General features: G+C 45.2%; 1 protein-coding gene across 3 annotated transcripts in view; it reads right to left on the minus strand.

Annotated features, from left to right (window-relative positions):
* LOC135506694 (catenin alpha-2) overlaps window positions 1-23,466 on the minus strand; it is a 760,099-nt gene that overhangs the window by 127,703 nt on the left and 608,930 nt on the right. For all 3 annotated transcript variants that reach the window (XM_064926016.1, XM_064926018.1, XM_064926017.1), the window contains one exon: window positions 14,553-14,705. In XM_064926016.1, the coding sequence (XP_064782088.1) occupies window positions 14,553-14,705 (153 nt within the window). The remainder of the gene's footprint in view (window positions 1-14,552; window positions 14,706-23,466) is intronic.

Here is a 23,466-nt window from a genome sequence, read left to right on the forward strand (position 1 = left end):
AGGCTTGAGCAAAACACTCCAAAGGCGTCGGGAGATTTCACATGTTTTTTTTTTTTTAACTCAGGTATGACTGCTGCTTCCTGTCACTAACGTGTGAACATTAACTGGGGCATGTCAGCAACACAGTGGAACGTGTGTGCATCCCGCCATCGTCAATCACTGGGAATAAGAACAGGGTGAGATAGATAGACAGGAAACATGTAGGCATAGAAATGGAATTTAACGCTGGTCCACCCACCGCGGTGCATTGAGTTGAATGCGAATGTCCCTTCTAATGATTCTATGCGTGTAGCCATCAGACATTGTATGTGGCGCTGTCACTATGTGTCTGCTTCGCTACACAAACCAATTTCTGTTGGTGTCTGGTCGCAATATTTTGTTTACGTTCTGTCTCTTTTTTTTTTTTTGGGGGGGGGATAAGGACTTGAGTTTGAGTTTCTGATGTCCTTGAGTAATATGAAGCGACCATTAAAATTGAAAAGATTTCCTTCCCCTATATTCTTTTTTCAGCATAATTGCCTTGAGTTGACTAATGGTAGAGTGTTATATACTTTGACTATGAGCTCTGAGTACTCAATCAGCCTCTTCACACATGAGTCCCAAATGCCACTCTATTCCCTATATTGTGCACTATGGGCAATGGGCAAACGAAGTGCACTATAAAGTCAACATGATGCCATTTGGGACACGACCTGAGAAGGATGTTTCCTCACAAACACACCTTGATCCATCACTGATGAGATTAAACAAATGGAGTTTGAAAACCACGACAGCCATTACGAGACACCACATGTCTAGATATATTTGGGCTCCCGAGTGGCGCAGTGGTCCAAGGCACTGCATCTCAGGGCAAGAGGCGTCAGTCACTACTGGCCCTGGTTCTAATCCAGGCTGCATCACATCCGGCCATGATTAGGAGTCCCATAGGGTGGTGCATTGGCCCAGCATCGTGCGGGTTTGCATCATTGTAAATAAGAATTTGTTCTTAATTAACTGACTTGCCTAGTTAAATAAAGGTTATTCAAAAATACTGCACCCTGCAAGACCACACCCACCCCATCTTGAAGCACCAACAACTATACATCAATCAGACCCCCTTCTTCCTGCGTTGTACTTCATCTCATATAATCCACTTAGTGTCATATTGGCGACAGGAATGACAGGAATTCCTCCCCCGCCGTTGGTTGAGTTGGGTGGTGGAACGGTGACTACTCTTCCCTTCCTCTCAACGCGTTTGCAGACGGCGGTTTTGTCTCCAAGCGTAGTTATCTACTGTTAGAGAGACCATTTTCCTGCATGGGCATCTTTTTCACTGACCTTGTGGGCGCCATTCCACCTATGATCGACCCTCAGGATTGCGTGACCCAAAGCCCCCCCCCCCCTCTCTCTCTTCACACTAAAATGGCCTTCAGAGGAGAGGTGTCAACTGGAGGTGATATTGCTAACTGGGATATTTCTGGAGGAGGACTGGGCTAATGTACTGTGGCTCATGCAGTCGGTACTCTCCAGGAAGAGGGCATGTGGCAGTCAGAGTCTCCCAGGGCCGACATCTGGCCAGATCTCAAGTAGTAGGCTGATTTCTCCCTCCCTCTCTGTCTCCGTTCAAATACTCTTCCCATCAAATCCTCTCTCTCTCTCCCTCCCTCTCTGTCTCCATTCAAATACTCTTCCCATCCAATCCTCTCTCTCTCTCCCTCCCTCTCTGTCTCCATTCAAATACTCTTCCCATCCAATCCTCTCTCTCTCCCTCCCTCTCTGTCTCCATTCAAATACTCTTCCCATCCAACTCTTCTCCCTCCCTCTCTGTCTCCATTCAAATATTCTTCCCATCCAATCCTCTCTCTCTCTCCCTCCCTCTCTGTCTCCATTCAAATACTCTTCCCATCCAATCCTCTCTCTCTCTCCCTCCCTCTCTGTCTCCATTCAAATACTCTTCCCATCCAATCCTCTCTCTCTCCCTCCCTCTCTGTCTCCATTCAAATACTCTTCCCATCCAATCCTCTCTCTCTCTCCCTCCCTCTCTGTCTCCATTCAAATACTCTTCCCATCAAATCCTCTCTCTCTCTCCCTCCCTCTCTGTCTCCATTCAAATACTCTTCCCATCAAATACTCTCTCTCACTCTCCCTCTCTGTCTCCATTCAAATACTCTTCCCATCAAATCCTCTCTCTCTCTCCCTCCCTCTCTGTCTCCATTCAAATACTCTTCCCATCAAATCCTCTCTCTCTCTCCCTCTCTGTCTCCATTCAAATACTCTTCCCATCAAATCCTCTCTCTCTCCCTCCCTCTCTGTCTCCATTCAAATACTCTTCCCAAATACTCTCCCTCCCTCTCTGTCTCCATTCAAATACTCTTCCCATCAAATCCTCTCTCTCTCTCCCTCCCTCTCTGTCTCCATTCAAATACTCTTCCCATCAAATCCTCTCTCTCTCCCTCCCTCTCTGTCTCCATTCAAATACTCTTCCCATCCAATCCTCTCTCTCTCCCTCCCTCTCTGTCTCCATTCAAATACTCTTCCCATCAAATCCTCTCTCTCTCTCCCTCCCTCTCTGTCTCCATTCAAATACTCTTCCCATCAAATCCTCTCTCTCTCTCCCTCCCTCTCTGTCTCCGTTCAAATACTCTTCCCATCAAATCCTCTCTCTCTCTCCCTCCCTCTCTCCCTCCATTCAAATACTCTTCCCATCCAATCCTCTCTCTCTCTCCCTCCCTCTCTGTCTCCATTCAAATACTCTTCCCATCAAATCCTCTCTCTCTCTCCCTCCCTCTCTGTCTCCATTCAAATACTCTTCCCATCAAATCCTCTCTCTCTCTCCCTCCCTCTCTGTCTCCATTCAAATACTCTTCCCATCAAATCCTCTCTCTCTCTCCCTCCCTCTCTGTCTCCATTCAAATACTCTTCCCATCAAATCCTCTCTCTCTCTCTCCCTCCCTATCTCTGACCCCCCCCCCCTTCTCCATTCCAAACCTCTCTCCCTCCCGACCTCTCTCTACCATCCCTCCACTCTCTCCCTTTCTCTATCCCTCCCCTCCTTCTGCCCTCTCTCTTGTCCCCGCTGGTCCACAGGGACCTGGGCAGGACATAATGGGCCACTAAGCAGCAGTTACTGTATTCTAGATTGGAGATGAAAAGGCTAATTCCGCACGCCGGCCTTTCAATTTGGGGCTAATCGGTCCTTACATCTCAAAACCCTGTGGCAATGCAATCCTGGTTCAGGCCTGGGCAGTTTGGGTTCACTTAATTGTTTTAGATATCTAGGGAAAGGATACTAGTAGACTATAAATAGGTTTAAGTACTCTCTATACACTTTCTCTATTAGATACACCATTGAACCCCCGTCTTCATATTACTATATTATATAATAATTAAATTAATTAAGAACGCTTCAAGTATTAAGGACCAACATTTCCTAAAATATACATCAATTAGCCATGTTTGTTCCTGCACTTAGGTTACCTTTACACTTCTCTAAGAGAGGGCTATTATTTATTATTACTAGTCAAGTAATAATGACTGATTTCTCCGGTGTAGATGAATCAATGTTAGGTGTGTTTGTTCCTGCATTAAGGTTACCATTATGCTTTTGACCTTTCATAACGATTGTATTCCCTGCCACTTAAAACAGCTCCTCCCACGCACGGGGACTACAGGGAAACGCACAGCTCACATCAGCCACAGAGCAAAAAGAACATGTCTCACTTAGACGGGTTCTAGCGCTCCAGGCTAAACAAATGGGCGTAAATGCTTGAGGAATGTCGAAACCTAGTGTCACTACTGCCATGAGGCATATCCAGCTCGCAGATATCAGCAAATGAAATCATTGTGAGCAATCAGAAATGATACATCAGATCTACCAAAGGAACCTCTTTAAACATGTTCCAACACAACAACTGAAGACGTGGTGGTTTTCAAACTGACATATTGGTGACTGGGATCACTCTCTGCTAACTTTCCCAAATCCTCAGGTCTTCCAGAACATCTTGGTTGAAGGACTCCTGCTTATTCCCTTCTAACGCCGGGAATTTTTCAACCGAGATTTTTAATTTTAATTTTACGTCAGTCAGTCAGTGTTGCTGATAGACACCAAGGCTATGGCTGCTCCAGTCCCAACCCCAGTGTCTGTGACGTCTTAGCTGTAGCCTGTGGCTTTATGGATCTGATTACCCTACAGCACAGTTAACGATTGCTGAGCCCAGGAGATTTCTGACACCGTGTGCATTATGGATCTATTTTGTGTTCTGAGATGTATCTATCAGATGTAGGTATCAAGCGAACGCAGGTGGAAAACAGGTGGCGAGACGCCAATCTGATAGAGTTCCTTTTCTGATGACTGATTCTTTTAACCTCGGAGTAGACCTAGTCCATCGCAAAATGGTATCTTTAGCGGGAGATGGAAAGAGGGCTGAGGGGTTGGGGGTGTAGAAGAAGGAGGAGGAGTTGATGTATCTCTTTCTCAATCCCTCCAAAAAGCTGTCTCCTGCTTCCCATCTCCTGCGCCCAGATTTCCTCTGAGGCCCATAACTCCCGGGCGGAGCAGGGATTAACCATTTGCCCAAAGGTCTGGGTCATCACAAATAGACTTGTTCCAACAGCCATCCATCCACCCAGCCCCCCCACCGCTGTCTCCCGACACAGCAGCTTAATGCACTCCGCGCCCCGGGATAATATTTACTGCCGCAGTCAGTCTCGCGGCGCGACGCTCCGAAGGCCGATCCGATATTGGTTACATTCAACTCCCTGATCGATTCTGTATAATCATCGACAATTTTTTTCTTCCTCCCTTCGTCGTCTCCGGTCTTTTCTCCCTCCCAGTAAGGCCGCGGCTTTAAATCTAAAGGACGGCGAGTTAATGAACTGACGCAGCAGAAATGAAAACAGCGTTCCAAGTCCTCTTGCGTAAAGGTGGGGCAATATTTGAATAGGGCACGGAGAATGACACAAGTCTGTTCGCAGAGATAACTAACTGCTACTTTGAGATTGTAAATGGGAACAGTGTTGGTGGTATTGTATAGGTCTTATTACTGCTGACTACATAGAAAATAGACAGGGGAGATGTGTGCTTCCATGTACCCTTAAGATTACAGGTTACAGTCTATTAGCCTTTGACTGCTTTAGGTTTAGTCCAGGTTTTACTATGAAGAGAAACACCAATGAACAACATGGACAGCTGCTTTTCACTTTTCACTTGAATAGGGCAATGAAATCCATTTAAGACAGATTTCTTAAAGGTCGGACTATAAGTGCAGGAATGACTAAGGCTTAAAAGACATTGCTATTTTATTGTTTCTAAAATCTCAGCGATAGCAATCGTCTGTGGTGAAAAAAATGGAATATCAAATATTGAACTCGACGGTGCCTTTCAACCTCATTCATTAAAACACACTCTCTTTTTAAACCGGGGCCTATTGTAAACAATGCATTATTAATGGGAGCTAGCGTTCAAATATTAGGAAACAGAAAAAAAACGAAATTAAGAGTAGGGGCGAAACAAATGCTATTCAAAGCAGGGAGTTTAGGGACAAAAGCACTACGGGGGTGTGTCATATTATCATGGGACGTCGTACTACAGATAAACTACAGATAAAACTAGGGGACCATTGAGACATCATATTAATGAGGACAGGCAGGGGAACAAGACAGGGTGAGAGACAGAGAGAGAGAGAGAGATGGACAGAGGGAGAGATGGACAGAGAGAGAGAGAGAGAGAGAGAGAGATGGACAGAGAGAGAGAGAGAGACACACAGAGAGAGAGAGAGAGACAGAGAGAGAGAGAGAGATAGAGAGAGAGAGAGAGAGAGAGAGAGATGGAGAGAGAGAGACAGAGAGAGAGAGAGAGAGAGAGAGAGATGGACAGAGAGACACAGAAGCAGAGACAGGGAGACAGAGAGAGAGAGAGAGAGAGAGAGACACAGAGAGAGAGAGACAGAGAGAGAGAGAGAGACTTTGAAGAGAGAGTCAGAGACAGAGAGAGAGAGAGAGAGAGATGGACAGAGAATGGAAGCAACAGAGAGACAGAGGTGGAGGTAGAGCTGGTGAAGCAAAAGTGACTACTTTGAGGTGCGAGTCAAAGTACAAGAAAAGGAAGGAGGTGAAAAGGGGAAGGAGGTGAAAAAGGGGAAGGAGGTGAAAAAGGGGAAGGAGGTGAAAAGGGGAAGGAGGTAAAAAGGGGAAGGAGGTGAAAAAGGGGAAGGAGGTGAAAAAGGGGAAGGAGGTGAAAAGGGGGAAGATGGGGTGGAGGAGGGGGAGGGGTCATGACCGCATGTGGTCCATGAAGGGAGGCGAGGGGGCAGTTCAGGGGACACGAAGCCAGAGAAGGGGGTTTGTCTCTGGATTTTAACCACATAAGTCATTTTTTAACTGGTAAGCACGGCATGGCTGTTAGCTTTAAACAGGTAGCTCTACAGTATCATGCTGTGGCTAATTTGTGAGGGAAAACCCCTAACCTATCTCATACACGTTATCTGAAACATTCAGACCATAAAGGACACACTACTACTGACATTGACCCATTGTGAGAAGAAAAAAAATTGCTGAAACAAAAATAGCAAAACAAACTAGAATTCCTTCAGACAGACAAAAGGAGTACAGAGGCAGGCACTGATTGGCTGGTATAAAGTTGAGAGAGAAGAGGGCAGAGGTAGCCGTCTTCAGAAGGTCCTGCACAGAAACACAAAGGAAAAAGGCCCTAAGGATGGGAGCGTAATGAGCCTCTCTCCGCAGTGGCCTCCTGCCAACGTCGAGCCAAGGTCAGGGACGGGACCTCGCTTCAACATTGGAATAGTGATGGACCGCAACGTCCTTGTGATGTCCAATGAGGGTAGCGTCTAAGCTAATATACCACCGCCTCACAATAATAATGAAATAAATGTTTCCTCCAGAACAGAAGACGGGAGGCAATTTGATAGCCGGGACTAAATAATGTTCATCCCGTATTTCAGTTAATGAGAGCATGTCAGGGTTTTGGTCAGCGCTAATATAATAGAGACTGAGAGGCTTTATTGTTAATGAGGGAGAGATAATTAAGAGGGTATCAACTATAGTGGAAGAAAAGGAAGGAGCGAAGGAGGGAGAGAAAGAGGAAGGGGAGGGAGGGAGGGAGGGAATAGCGGAGGCTTTGGTCTTTGAAGAGAGGCGAGGCTCTCCTCGTTGGAAGTCTTTCTGGGATGGCAGGTCAGATAGAGGTATGACTCATTACAGGAGTGTTGGGAATTGATGAGAGCTCTGTAGCCACAGCACTAGCCGGCCCTGACATAAGGAAGGCAGCTGGCCAACAGATCCCTAACACTGAGAGAGCAGATGACAAACATAACCCTAACACAGAGAGAGCAGCTGGCCAACAGAACCTTAATACAGAGAGGGCAGCTGGCCAACAGAACCCTAACACAGAGAGGGCAGCTGGCCAACAGAACCCTAACACAGAGAGGGCAGCTGGCCAACAGAACCCTAACACAGAGAGGGCAGCTGGCTAACAGAACCCTAACACTGAGAGAGCAGATGACAAACAGAACCCTAACACAGGGGGGCATCTGGCCAACAGAACGCTAACACAGAGAGGGCAGCTGGCCAACAGAACCCTAACATAGAGAGGGCAGCTGGCCAACAGAACCCTAACACAGAGAGGGCAGCTGGCCAACAGAACGCTAACACAGAGAGGGCAGCTGGCCAACAGAACCCTAACACAGAGAGGGCAGGTGGTCAACAGAACCCTAACACAGAGAGGGCATCTGGCCAACAGAACCCTAACACAGAGAGTGTAGCTGGCCAACAGAACCCTCTATTATTTCGTTTCTCTCTTTTACTACTGTCCTATCTCTGTCAATCTTTCTCTGTCACTGTCAATCTTTATCTAACTTTCCCCCTCTCTCTCCTTCCCTCCCCCTCTCTCTCATTCCCTCCCCCTCATTCCTTCCCTCCCCTCTCTCTCCTTCCCTCCCCCTCTCTCTCCTTCCCTCCCCCTCTCTCTCCTTCCCTCCCCCTCTCTCTCCTTCCCCCCCTCTCTCTCCTTCCCTCCCCCTCTCTCTCCTTCCCTCCCCCTCTCTCTCCTTCCCTCCCCCTCTCTCTCCTCCCCCCTTCTCTTCCTCTCTCCCTATGAATAAGTGTCTACTACGGCTGAAGTTGGGCACCAGGCAGTACAATATCACAATGATGAGAAGTGTAGCTAAAGCTTGTCATACGCCATATATCCCAAACCCCAGCCACAGCCAGTTAGGTCCTATTCCTTGGCCAACTCACGGAGTACCATTTCCCTGCATGCCAAAAAGATGTCCCATTCCATAATATTAAGACCAGGAAGTTTAAATAAAGAGGCTGATGGGGATTGGAGGGGGATGGCGAACCAGAGAGAGCGAGTGTGTTCCTAACTCCAAAAGCCCCAATCCAATTTGGGCTAATTAAGGTCATACAAAAGCTCATCATAAATATTTTCCTTTCTACAGCGCCAAGGTCTACTGAATTATATTCATGTCTTCTGTTTCCCTTTGCTCCCCGGTCGTCTCCCGTCTCAGCCAATCAAATGATTTTGTTGGTAATTAGAGGCTTCCTCTTCCCTGGTCGGGCAGGTGCTAATGAGGGTGATGAGATTAAGGAGGGCATGGGGGCTGAACTTGGGACTGTGAAAGGTGATCAGAGGGCCTGGGGAGAGGGGCGAGAGGGGGAACTCAGGCCCCGAGACAGACAAGATCAAATACAGACAAAGCAGGCTTGATGAAGGGCAGGTCCAACATGGTAACAACCCCTTTGATACTGAACACTGATCAATGTTGACCTCAGTGAGTTAAAGAGGAAGGGAGCAACCGGCTAATAGCGAACACTCCTTTCTTCAGCAGGATCTAGCAGCATTGGCTTCATGCAGTGATGACGAAGACGATGAAGACGATGACAAATGACAATTACGGCAAATGACAATAACTTTCGGTAACACACTTTCTTAGGGAAAATGGATGTGTGGGCAATTTCTTCCAGGTATGTAAATGAAATATACATAGCAGCTTCAGATGAGATCGCAGAGATATAGAGATAAATAGATTAAATCTGATTAAATCACGCCAACACACAGCCATTTATTTGAACATAACCTACTTCCATACCCATACGGTGCTATCAAACATATCTATAAAGCCCGGTGTACACTACACAATTTTGGCCCCGATGTAGCTGTCCCATACAAGTGTTTGAGATCAGCGACCAAAAAAAAAACATATCGTCGCCTACTCAGGGCGCGTTGCCTCCCCCCGACGCTCGTTTAACAAGAGCAGGTCAGAGACGCAATCTGAGGGCTACCGATCTCGTATTGGAGCACGTTTGATTTGACCCGTACAACATCTGCAACGCTCTTGTAGTGTGAGATGTGCAACGACAAGTTTTGAGAACGGTGATCAGCAACAGCCAATGAGAGCTCGCCAGACGTTATTCAGCATCACCCACACTGTGTGAACTCTCAAGCAGAAGCCGTGACTACTACTAGCATGCGTTGGTACTTCAACAAAAGCCAACGTGTCAAATCGTTACAGCTCTGACGTTCACAAGCAACATTACTCAATTGGAAATTTTGGCGAGGCAGTTCAACTCTGTACGGCAAGCGTGATTGTCTGGCTGAAAATGTTTATAAGGCTGCTTTGAGCCACATCTCGTTGTAGCTACGTTAAACCTAATCGCATCGTCACACCGTTGCTTTCGCCAGACAGCGTGAACGTGGGAAACTCAGCGGCTTTAAGATTCTGAAAGTGGTCGAGTGTACACCCGGTTTAAGTACCTTCACTTAGACTAATAACACCACATGCCATTGCCCATTCATCCATATGTGTATAATGCACACTTAGAACATACTGTGCCATCAAACAGAAGGGAAAAGTGTATATAAATACCGTCATTAAACTAATATGGTGTGTGCGATTGGGATCCATTAATTTGTCCGTGATGTGCAGTACTTTCAGACACAGTGCTATGAAATGCGGCTAAATACACTTTAAGAAACCTACATTGAACTAACACGTTAAGCCATTTATCTGTATGGACAAAATGGGTGTGGTGTATGTGTGTGTGTGTGTGTGTGTGTGTGTGTGTGTGTGTGTGTGTGTGTGTGTGTGTGTGTGTGTGTGTGTGTGTGTACATTGGGTCAAATGCTAATACCGCAACAGCCAAGGATTATTATAAATGACCTTTCATTCAAAAAAGTCATGAACCCCAACCACTACCAAGCGACACACACATACCGTATGTGTCATGTATCTTAACCATCCCTGTATGTGTACGTGTGTGTGTGTGTGTGTATGCATGAGTGCGTGTGAGTGTTGATGCGTGTGTGTGTGTACATGTGCGTGTGTGTGTGTGTGTGTGTGTGCATGAGTGCGTGTGAGTGTTGATGCGTGTGTGTACGTGTGTTTGTTTGAAACTGTGTGTGCTGCACTGTCAGACTCTGCATTCTGCCTGGCTGACTGGTGTTTCCAGGCTAAATGCCCTTCTAATAGCCCTTTATTTCGTCTCCACTACAGAAACTGCAAATAATGTAATAACCTTCACCCCCCCCCCCCCCCAAACTGTCTGGGAAGGAGCCATTGGTATGTCACATAGTATAAGGCCAATGAGTGTGTGTGTGTGTGTGTGTGTGTGTGTGTGTGTGTGTGTGTGTGTGTGTGTGTGTGTGTGTGTGTGTGTGTGTGTGTGTGTGTGTGTGTGTGTGTGTGTGTGTGTGTGTGTGTGTGTGTGTGAGCGAGCCTTCAAGGAAGTGGACCGAGCTCAGATGAAAACAAAGAGGTTATACAACCACATTATCATCGTAATAAGGCTAAGGGCAGATATGTCTCTCTTTCAGCCTGAGTCCCAAACAGGCCCCCTATTCCCTTCATGGAGAATAGGGTACCATTTAGGGTATAGGGTACCATTTAGGATACAGACTCAGTTTCTCTCCCTAAATGCCCTGAGTTGACAAAAACACTTGAAGCAGGAACAAAGTTTCTGTTCGTAAAACTTAAATATAATAATATCCACTGTATAATGGCATGACCTTGAACGTTGCCTGCCCGTCTATCAAAGAGCTCCACTTGCATTCAGTTTCAATCATTTCTGTATTCCTCTATTACATTACAACAAGCATAGAGGGAACATTATGTAAATTCAAGCCCAAATTGAACTGAACATTTTTCAGAAGAGAAGAGGATGTGGAGTGCTCGAACCCAGAGAGGGAGAGAGAGAGAGAGAGAGAGGGAGAGAGAGAGAGAGAGAGAGAGGGAGAGGGAGAGAGAACTCAGCCTCATGGGGGTTTATGGGATCTCCTTTAGCCAACGCCAATGGTGACAGCTCGTCTTGCTGTGGTCCGACACATAATGAAAAAGACATTGCAGACAAAAATACTTTACAATTTCCATTAATTTACAAACATGTGTGCGTTGTGCGTTGACTTGAAAACATGTGTGCGCTCTGTGCATTGTGAACTGCCTCATACTCAGTCCCAGATGCTAATATATGCATATTATTATTAATATTGGATAGAAAACACTTGAATGATGTCTGTGAGTATAACAGAACTCATATGGCAGGCAAAAACCTGAGAAAAATCCAAACCGGAAGTGGGAAATCTGAGATTTGTACTTTTTGAACTCACCCCTATCGAATACACAGTGGGATATGGGTCATTTTGCACTTCATAAGGCTTCCACAAGATGTCAACTGTCTTTAGAATGTTGGTTGAGGCTTCTACTGTGAAGGGGGGCCGGATAGGAGGGGATTGAGTCAGAGGTCTGGCAGCAGCCTCGATCTCAGTCACGTGCATTTCACATGAGAGGTACCTCTCATTCCATTGCTTTTCTACAGAAAATGGAATTCTCCGGTTGGAACATTATTGCACATTTATGATAAAAACATCCTAAAGATTGATTCTATACTTAGTTTGACAAGTTTCTACGACCTGTAATATAACTTTTTGAACTTTTCATCCGATGTTCGGCTGGACCTGAACGCCCTAACAAAAGAAGCTATTGGACATAAATTATGGACTTTATGGAACAAATCAAACATTTATTGTGGAACTGGGATTCCTGGGAGTATATTCTGATGAAGATCATCAACGGTAAGTGAATATTTATTATGCTATTTCTGATTAATGGTGACTGCGCAACATGACGGATATTTTTTGGGGCTGTTTTGGGCTCTGAGTGCCGTTCTCAGATTATGCTTTTTCCGTAACGTTTAAAAAAAAATCTAACACAGCAGTTGCATTAAGGAGAAGTTTATCTATATTTCCATGTAAAACACATGTATTTTCATCAACATTTATAATGAGTATTTCTGTAAATTGATGTGGCTTTCTGCAAAATCACTGAACATAACACACCAATATAAAATGAGATTTTTGGATATAAGTCCTAAGAGTGTCATCTGATGAAGATCATCAAAGGTTAGTGATTCATTTTATCTCTATTTGTGCTTTTTGTGACTCCTCTCTTTAGCTGTAAAAATCGCTGGGTTTTTCTGTGACTTGGTGGTGACCTAACATAATCGTTAGTGGAGCTTTCGCTGTAAAGCATGTTTTAAATGAGACACTGTGGCTGGATTAACGCAAATTTTATCTTTAAAATGGTGCCTAATAGTTCTATGTTTGAGAAATTTGATTCATGAGATTTCTGTTGATTTGAATGTGGCTCCCTGCAATTTCATTGGGGGTTCCGCTAGCGGAAGATATACCCATTTATTTATCATTTTAGTAATTTAGCAGACGCTCTTAACCAGAGCGACTTACAGTAAGTAGTGAGTGCATATATGTTCACATTTTATTTTCTTCCATACTGGTCCCCTGTGGGAATTGAACCCAGAAACATGGAGCTCTACCAACTGAGCTACACAGGACCCTCCCCATCTTCACACCGACTTTGTCAATATGACAATGTTATACCTAGGAGATTAGCTTCCTCAACTCCAATTGAGTTTTAGGTCTTTGACAATGTTTTGAACCAAATGCAAATGCTTTTAGTTGGATTTAAGACCAGTTTATTATCAAGATGTATTCTGATACTGACTGTAACTCCTTATATAGAAATCACTGGCTTTGGGTGCTGACATGTAGAGTGCGGAATCATCTGCGCACATGGTCATTCTAGCTTTGTCTAAGACCAGTGGCAAAATAGAGAAGAGTAACGGTCCAAGGCACCTGCCCTGAAGGACACCGCAGTGTTCATATCTGATGTTAGAGAAACATCCATCCATGAAGAACAATCTCTGGGTTCTATTGGCTAAATAACTCTCCAACCATGTGATGGCAAGTGTTGGAAAGTCACAGCAAGTGAATTTCTTCAATAACAATTTATGATCAATACATCAAAGGCTGCACTGAAATCTAACTACACAGCTCGAACTATTATCTTATTACTCATGTCTTTTAACCAATCATCAGTCATCTGAGTCAATGCAGTACAAGTTGAGTCCCCTCATACGCAGGCTGGAAGCCAGTAGTTAACTTGTTCTCTGAAAAATACCATTGTATTTGGTAAAACATAATTCTCTCCATCAGTTTACTAAGAACATGCAGCAAATTGATTGGGTGGCTGTTAGAACCAGCAAAGGGTGATTTATTATTTTTAGGATGTGGAATTACTTTAACCTTGCCAGGCAACCGTGACTCAGAATCGATCTCCACCCTCCCATCAGATGCCCCAAGACTGGGTATCCTGGCCTAGCTGTTGTTTTGTAACTGGCTATATTGAGACTAGACCAGAACAGAGTGCACTTTGCCTGCCTGCCAGAAAGGGGTTCTGTCCCAAATGGCACCCTATTCCCTACATAGTGCACAGCGTTTGACCAGTCCCCATAGGGTTAAAAAAATATATATATAGTGCACTATATAGGGAATAGGGTGACATTTGGGAAGCACCCATGAGCTGTTTGATCTAGACATAATAGAGAGTGTGTGAATTATATGTGTCTATGTGAAAAAGCAGCGTGTATGTGCGTGGTGTGACCATACATCAAACAAAGGTGTCTGTTCACTACTAGGTCAAGGCTACATCAAGGTGTGCCTGGGGCCGGTCTAGTGCTGCTGACCCCGGGCCACGTACAGTATGTTCCTGCAGTCAGTGGTTCAAACTCTCATTCCGCCACCCACTTCCTCTGCCATAGCCAACATATCTATCCTTAATCTGTCAATGAAACTTGAAAACCCCTTTAAAAGGTATGTAACGACTCCGCCTCATGCGTCTGCTTATAGCTCTCTTATTCAATGTCATGACAGTGGGGCTTTCTACTGGCAATGTATACTTAGTAATCCAATAAGAATTATCTTCTGACTGTGACCTTTTGAACTCTGACTAACAAGCATTACCGACCAGCACACTTTGCATTTTGAGCTGCAGTAGCTCGGTGGAGGCTTCCTTGACATTTTCCTGCTCTCTCTCTCTCTCTCTCTTGTACCGTCTGGGAATGCAGTATTGACATCCTATATGTCCATGTGGTGTATCAGATAAGCACATCACGGCTCTGCAGTACAAGGGGAAATAAGGAAGGGAGATTGGGTGCGTGGCATGGCGAGAAAGACCGGGGGGACAAGGGGGGAAATTGTGACTTACCTCGACCAGCTTGTTGGCGTGCTCGCGGAACACCTGCGCATACTCCTTGACCTCCTTCTCGTTGCCACTCTTGGCCGCCTCGATGAGCACCAGCAGCGGCACGTTGGTCTCCAGGAACGAGTCGGAGATGTGGTCCATCACCGCCTTCCTCAACTGAAGAGAGAGGGACAGAGTGTGCTTAACCTCGTGTTTACTAAGTGTTTTAACTTTCCATGACAGTGAAGTATAACATATTTATCATTGAATTGATAGCGGGGGCAGAGAGAGAGAGAGAGAGAGAGAGAGAGAGAGAGGAGAGGGGGGTGAGAAAGGAGGGGGTGGGAGGGGAAGAGGGAGAGAGGGAGGGGAGAGGGAGTGAGAAAGCGAGAGCGGGGGGAGAGGGACAGAGAGACGGAGAGCGATAGAGACAGAGAGAGCGAGGGGAGAGGGACAGAGAGACAGAGAGCGAGAGAGACAGACAGAGAGTGAAGAGAGAGGGACAGTGAGAGAGCAAGGGAAGAGGGACAGAGAGACAGAGAGAGCATGGAGGAGAGGGACAGAGAGACAGAGAGAGAGCGACGGGAGAGGGACAGAGAGACAGAGAGAGAGCGAGGGGAGAGGGACAGAGAGACAGAGAGAGCGAGGGGAGAGAGACAGAGAGAGAGCATGGGGGAGAGGCACAGAGAGAGAGAGCGAGGGGAGAGGGACAGAGAGACAGAGAGAGAGCGAGGGGAGTGGGACAGAGAGACAGAGAGAGCGAGGGGAGAGGGACAGAGAGAGAGCATGGGGGAGAGGCACAGAGAGAGAGCGAGGGGAGAGGGACAGAGAGACAGAGAGAGAGCGAGGGGAGAGGGACAGAGAGACAGAGAGAGAGCGAGGGAAGAGGGACAGAGAGACAGAGAGAGAGTGACGGGAGAGGGACATAGAGACAGAGAGAGAGCGAGGGGAGAGGGACAGAGAGACAGAGAGAGAGCGAGGGGAGAGGGACAGAGAGACAGAGAGAGAGCGAGGGGAGAGAGACAGAGAGAGAGCATGGGGGAGAGGCACAGAGAGACAGAGAGAGAGCGAGGGGAGAGGGACAGAGAGACAGAGAGAGCGAGGGGAGAGGGACAGAGAGAGAGAGCATGGGGGGAGAGGCACAGAGAGAGAGCGAGGGGAGATGACAGAGAGACAGAGAGAGAGCGAGGGGAGAGGGACAGAGAGACAGAGAGAGAGCGAGGGAAGAGGAACAGAGAGACAGAGAGAGTGAGGGGAAAGGGACAGAGAGACAGAGAGAGTGACGAGAGAGGGACATAGAGACAGAGAGAGAGCGAGGGGAGAGGGACAGAGAGACAGAGAGAGAGCGAGGGGAGAGGGACAGAGAGACAGAGAGAGAGCGAGGGGAGAGAGACAGAGAGAGAGCGAGGGGAGAGAGACAGAGGGACAAAGAGACAGCGAGAGAGCGAGGGGAGAGAGACAGAGAGACAGAGGGACAGAGAGAGAGCGAGGGGAGAGGCACAGAGAGACAGAGAGAGAGCGAGGGGAGAGGGACAGAGAGACAGAGAGAGAGCGAGGGGAGAGGGACAGAGAGAGCGAGGGGAGAGAGACAGAGGGACAAAGAGACAGAGAGAGAGCGAGGGGAGAGAGACAGAGACAGAGGGACAGAGAGAGAGCGAGGGGAGAGAGACAGAGAGACAGAGGGACAGAGAGAGAGCAAGGGGAGAGAGACAGAGGGACAGAGAGACAGAGAGGGAGCGAGGGGAGAGACAGAGACAGAGAGAGAGCGAGGGGAGAGAGACAGAGGGACAGAGAGACAGAGAGAGAGACAGAGCGACAGAGAGAGAGCGAGGGGAGAGAGACAGAGAGACAGAGAGAGGGGGAGATGAGCAAACAGAAAGAGAGAATCAGCAGCAGCAGGGGGTCGTAAAATAGTAAAATGGCTGCCCGCGAGGTGTTATTTTACCCATGAGACCTTTTACGAGGGCAACACTTTGCGACTTATATATTTGTTTATGGAATCGTTTTGCCAAACTGGCAAGGAACACAGTCTTTTCTCCTGCTAAATGGACACTGATGGTATTCACAGTCTCTTCATATGGGACAGTGAAACAGACGAGTGGGTATAGAGTCAGTACAATGACAGTAGACATGTGCTTTATCTTACTAAGAGAAGGACTTGGGCATATGGACCCTTGGAGGCAAGCAAGCACGCAAACACAAAACACACACTCGGAAGGAAGGACAGATGCACGCACGCACACACACACACACACACACACACACACACACACACACACACACACACACACACACACACACACACACACACACACACACACACACACACACACACACACACACACAGACACACACAGACAGACACAAACTCCAATCGAGTTAAATGTCTTTGGGGTAGCGGTTCAAAGGAGTCAATTGACTAGTCTTGTGGAGTTTAATTTCACAACTATCAGACTGGAGCAATTTGAATGAATGAGCAACTACGGTGGGGACTTCACTTTAGTTTCTGATGCCATCGTTCATAATTAGGCTATAAAGAAAACATTATTGCACCACGTTCCTGGTGTTAAAGAACTACAGATTTAGAGGGGCAGCGAGAGAGATATGGGGGTGCCGGTGATTGACAAGGGCATTTGGCTCCTAACCAGCAATAATCATCAGTCAGTCAAGCGCATTCACACGCGCACGAGCGCGCGCGCACACACACACATTAGACAGTGAAACACACACTCACCCCTCCACCGACCAATTAAAATCGTAACTGCCAAGCCACAGTGGAGGGACAGTAATGATGAATTATGGCTTGTGGAGGTTTAATCCATCACTCTGGTTCTTTGAGGGGAGACTAGGAGTCTGCCTCCAAAATTGATATTTTGCTGCACTACTATTGGCCAGAGTCATACGGACCCCGGTCAAAAGTAGTGCATGGCATAGGGAATAGGGATCCATTTGGGAGACACCCTACAAGCCGGCCAAGAGCTGTAGGACATGACAGGCCTACATAAGCAACCCAGCTTTAGCCAGAATCCTGTGTTCAATAGGTGGGAGATGTTTTAACACTACAACCACCTGGCCTTTCAGCCTATAAGTACCCGCTAGAGAACGTTCCGGGCCTTTTAGCATATGGATCAGATGCATATCAAGGCGCTGCAAAACATAAGCACCGATGCTTGGTAAATAGTTTATAAACGACAAAAAGGGTGAATTGCTTGAAGAAATATTGACGGAAAATAAATCAATACAAACAACAACAACAAAAAAGAATAAGAACAATAGTTATTTGTTCAGATCGAGTCAGGGACGTGTTTTGTATAATTCTACAAAGTCATAGAAAAAACATAGGCCTATATAGCCTAGTTTTGTTTCCCTTAGAATGAAAACATTACCATGGAATCCATTTGATCAGCTGTGTTTGTAGGTTCGATTAGTAATAGAGTTAAAGTCATTGATAAAGTCCAGTTACAGCTCCGTTTGACAAAGTAGAAGTGAAAAAAGATCATAATAATATTAATAGAACCAGCCAGGTGACAGGTGAAATGATTTGCTGTATTCCTAAACAAAAGCACCAGAGCATGAACTATTGTAAACGATGAATTGCATAAATAAATAGAATATTCACATTTTTGCTTAGCAGCCAGAGCAATGCTGCCCGCGCGCGTGGTCATGTGATGAATGCATTGACAACACGGATATTCTTGGAAAGTGACATTTGGAAATAGAGATGCATCTCTGATGTTATGACAGTTATTTGACAAAGATTGCGTGTCATAGAAACTCCAGAATATGCTCTTTCTGATACTATATAGAAATCACAACGTTTTACCTGCATGTGACTCTGAAGGAGGATTTGATAAAGCGATGATCATTTCCTTGCATCTGGACATTTCACTCATCTCTTCATGTACAATTTGACAACTGATAGGCCCAAAATTGTCACTCATCAGATTCTTGTCCATTGAATCTTGTCTATAGGCTAACTCTTATTATGTGTGAAAAACGTTTAGGTATAGTTTAGGTGCAGTTTCGTTGGGCCGGCTGTGCAGGCTGACTGGCATCGATTGTTTCCCGCTCCACAAGTTGGACAGAGTCAAGTATATGTTTCGCATTATTCTAAAGGCATACTGTAGCATGTCCTCATTTCATTAGGAAGAGAGTTACGGTAAATAAAACAGTCATGTAACAGCTTATTTTTCTTCCAAAGTAAAACATAAAAGAGAACGATATTAACCCGCAAGTCGTGGTTAAATTATTAACATGATTGCCAATGCTGATAAACAGGCATAACAAACTCCTCATTACACTATTGTCGTTCTACATTAAATCAACCTCTTCACCCTCCTCATCATTCAGTGAAGGCCTCATTTCAATTTGATCGTGAAGTAACTTTGCACAATTATCGTCCATTCCATCCATTTCTCATTCATTCAGCGGGCTGGCATTGTTTGCTTCGCTGGATAGAGCCAAGGATATGTGTTGCGTTATTCCAAATGCCTACTGCCACACGTAGCATGTTTTCGCTTCCCTTATAATACATTGGATTAGTAATAGAGTTAAAGTAAATCAAACAGTCCCATAACAGCTTATTTTTACAAAGTAAAGCATAAAAAAATTAAAAAAAAATGTCAACCCCCGAGGCGCGTGGTCAAATGATTTGCTGCTCATAAATGGGCATAACACAAACTCATCATTACCCTATTGTCTTTCTCATTTTACATCAACCGCTTCACCCTCCTTATCATTCAGTTTAGGCCTCGTTTAAATTCAGTTGTGAAGTAAGGGGCACGATTGTCACCCATTCCTTCATTTTGTCATTCATTCAGTGAGGAGAGAGAGAGCGAGACGCTTTAGCGCCTGGCTGCGTACCAGCATCACAGAGCACATTGTCTCGGAGGGTTTTTAGGAATAGGTGTGGAAGAAAACAGATTAAAAGACTCGAAATACTTTTCTGTTTGTGATTTCAAAATTCGGGACAAGTGAATATTTAGGAAAAGTCAGGGAAGGAGCAGGACATAGCGTTTTTTGGGGGAGCAGATTTTTTTCCGATTGACAAAATCAAACGTCAGTGGGCGTTGGCCTGTGGCGGTTCTTGTGTCCCCACGAGAAATTCAGATTTGGTTGCACGTTGCTAAACGTTTTTCTACACCGCGCATGAAACACAGCCATTTGTTCAAGGAAAAGAGTAGGAACGAGACTTCTTCCCTATCGCAATCAATGTGCCATGTTCATTTGGGTTGCGGGGTACCTGAGCATGAAATTCGGAGAGAGATGGGAGTGCTCTCCGAGTTAATGATCCGTCTCCCCCTGTGCCAATAATCTAATCTATGACTTTTAATGAATTTTAGCCTCCTTGTTAATAGGACTTTTCCCACTGTCAGTGTGCTATAGCCTTGAGCCTGATCGAATATATTTCATCATTTCTCTGTATATAAACCATACAATATATATAGATCATGTTGGAATACACTCTGCCATATATATCTGTATGCATAGGGGCAGTGTCCCAGACACAGAGTAAGCCTAACTCTGGACCGGAAATGGAGAACATACATTTGTTCAGGGTCAGACTGAATCTGTGTCCAGGAAACCGCCACTTGATGTTATAATATTCATGTTAATAAGTACATGTTAGATGAAATAGTATTGAGCAATGCCGAAAAGTGACGTCAAGGTGTTAGACTGAAAGAAGAAGGGATGATACAGTAGCACTCAGTCCTTCTCTCCTCTCTGCACTATCAGCATTCCCAATGCCCAAACCCCACAGGACTCCCACTTAAATCTCTCTCTTCCTCTTCCTCTCTCTCGCCCTCTCTCTCTCTTGTCCATCGGCACTCTCTTGTTCTATGTAGGGTTACAAAGGCAGGGCATATTACTAGTAACTTTCAAGGTTTACCAGTAAACTACCAGAATTTTGGTAACTTTCAAGTTGAGGGAATATATTCCAACTAGTGGCCTTTTTGGGTACTACAGATTATCACAGGTGTCTGTAATTATCTCTGGTCCTCTGTGTGGCCTCATCACATGTAAAAAACAACAACCAAAAAACATTAAATAGAATGACAAAGCTGTAAAACATTATCCTAAATATAAACAATCAACTTAGTGAACCGCATTGGTGTTTAATATAAGAGCTTCCACTTTTATTTATTATACTATGTCATTGTGTCTTTGTTGTTAATGTTTTGGCACCAAACTTGTGGCTGTTGTGAAAAAAGGCAATAATTGCAAAAGTTGCAGAGTTAATTGAAAATAATGGCATTGCTGATGACATGTTTTTCCCATTACTAAGTTATTTTCTCTTGAACCATGTCGTCTATCAACGAGAAACTCATAGACAATATGGACACGGATCCATATATTCAAATATCTTCTAATGCTATTCAAGTATAAATGACCCAAGTTACAATAGTTTACCCGTTAACTACCAAAATGACTGAATGTCTCTTTCTCCCTCTCCCCCATCTCTCTCTCTCCTCTGCACTCTCTTCCAAACCAACCCTCCTCCTGTATTTCACTCACAAGTTATTTGGAGGAGTCACTGCAACTGCACTACTACTCCACTACTACTCTACTGCTCTAGTACTACTTCTACTCTACTCGTGTGATTGCCAAAATGATGGTACACTGTATATCATTGTACATTTGGATAATTAAAGTAGTATATCATGCCTGGTATCAGACGTTGCGTGGTCGCATGGTATCGCCGTAGACATGAGTTGGCGTTGGAAGTTATGTCGGTATAAATGCCAGACTACGCAGACTCTATCACCTTGTCGTGCCGATCTAAACTGAACCGTACCGTTCTGGCTCGGATATATTTTATTTTTCATGTGGTCTTTTCCAGCATCAACTATGGTATCTCGGACGCAGGTTAGTATTGTGAAAAGGTTATTGGTCCATTAGCCACCTTTTGACCTATGTCCTGATGTCACATCATCATGTGAAATGGGTGATACTGATAAAACACAATTGCAGTGACTCCAGTCTGCCAACCCTTGACTACTGTGATGTCTATTGTGTAGTAGATGGAATCTGAGCGAGAGTCATGTCATTTTGCTGGTAAATTGGAACGAAAGAAAGAGTGGAGTGTGCCTGTGATTTCTCCTGCTCAGACTACGAAAACAGCGAGGGGAAAATTGGAAACAACAAAAAGAGAGAATGAGTGCTTTAGCTCAAATTGCTTTGAGCGTCTACCAAAAAGTTTGACATATTATGAAATACCTGTTCTCTCCCCTTCCTCTCTTCCCCTTCTTCTCTGTCTAATCCTCTACCTCTCTTCTATCTTGTCACCCACACATTGAGTTAGAAGCCCAGTTTAACCTGCTGCGATTCACACCTAACTCTAACGCGGGATAAAAGCATTGAAAGGAATGCTGTGAAATCATTTGGACGGCATATTTAGTTAACCAAAAAACGTTGGAGAGATGAATATCCGTTGGGCTGTTTGCAGATAAGCAGAGGGCCGTGTGATCTTCAAAGATGGAGATTAGCGCTTGCTTTACACATTTCCTTTTTTAATGGTGGAGAGAAACTGTTTGTTTTCTGAATTAGACACCTGCTCTGACACAACAAAGGAGATGTCTGATGGAGAGAACTGTCGCAAAGATCCCCTATGTGTGTGTGTGTGTGTGTGTGTGTGTGAGTGTGTATCTTCAATGCGATGCAGTATGTTTGACTCATCAGTGTTATGTAAGAGGTCGGCGCGAGGAATGCAGATTTTTACATTGGCGATGATTTACTTTACCTCCCCCCACCTCCATCCCCTTGTCCCCCCCCCAACCCTACCCCTGTTCCCCGTTTGTTTACGACAAGAGAAATAAAGTACATCAAAAAAGCTCAAAACAAATATGCAATTATAAGGAAGAAAATAGAGAATCCAATTATGAAAGGGAAAACATTGGCGGGGTGGTTTGGAGTCGTATTCCCCCGTTCCCTGGTCTCACTTGTGATTCAGTGCAGATGGCAGGAGCTGAGTGTGTGTGTGCGTGTGTGTGCGTGTGTGTGTGTGTGTGTGTGTGCGTGCGTGCGTGCGTGTGTGTGTGTGCGTGTGTGTGTGTGTGTGCCGAGGGGGTCAGTGGCAGAAAGTTTCTTATTAAAATGTCAGGAGCAATCATATGGATAAACGTCCGGGGCGCCACAGAGAGAGACAAAACAGCCTGTGCAAATGAAAATGAAGTAATAGTGCTCATATTTGATATCAGGGAACTGCGGTAGGAGGAGAGGACGAGGGGAGGATGAGAAATGAGAGAAGAGTAGGATTTGTGTTTTATTTGATTTATTACGATTCCCACTAGGCGCCGCCAGCGGCGACAGCTAGTCTTGCCTGGATCTGACACATAACAAAAACAATAAATAATCAGAGATTTTGTTTTTTACATACATTTAAAAACATAAACATGTCGTGTGCGTGTGTGTACATCTATCGGTTAAACATAAATGTCAGTATATACACACAACAACTCGATCTCAAGGGGGAGAGGCGTTGTGCCGTGAGTTGTTGCTTTATTTGTTTTTAAACCAGGTATGCTGTTCACTTGCGCTATATGAGATGAAAGGTAGTTTCTCATAAAAACAAGAAATGATGTTGTCAGTCTTTCCTCAACTCTTAACAAAGAGAGACTGGCATGCATAGTATTTCTATTAGCCCTCTGAATACAATGAAGAGCAAGACGTGACACTCTGTTCTGGGCCAGCTGCAGCTGAACTAGGTCTTTCTTTGCAGCACTTGACCATATGACTGGACAATAATCAAGATAAGATAAAACTAGAGCCTGCAGGACTTGCTTTGTGGAGTGTGGTGTCAAAAAAGCAGAGCATCTCTTTATTATAGACAGACCTCTCCCCATATTTACAGCCATTGAATCTATATGTTTTGACCATGACAGTTTAGAATCTATGGTAAAGCCAAGTAATTTAGTCTCCTCAACATGTTCAAGAACGT

Source organism: Oncorhynchus masou, chromosome 20 (genome assembly GCF_036934945.1).
Source record: "Oncorhynchus masou masou isolate Uvic2021 chromosome 20, UVic_Omas_1.1, whole genome shotgun sequence".
NCBI lineage: Eukaryota > Metazoa > Chordata > Actinopteri > Salmoniformes > Salmonidae > Oncorhynchus > Oncorhynchus masou.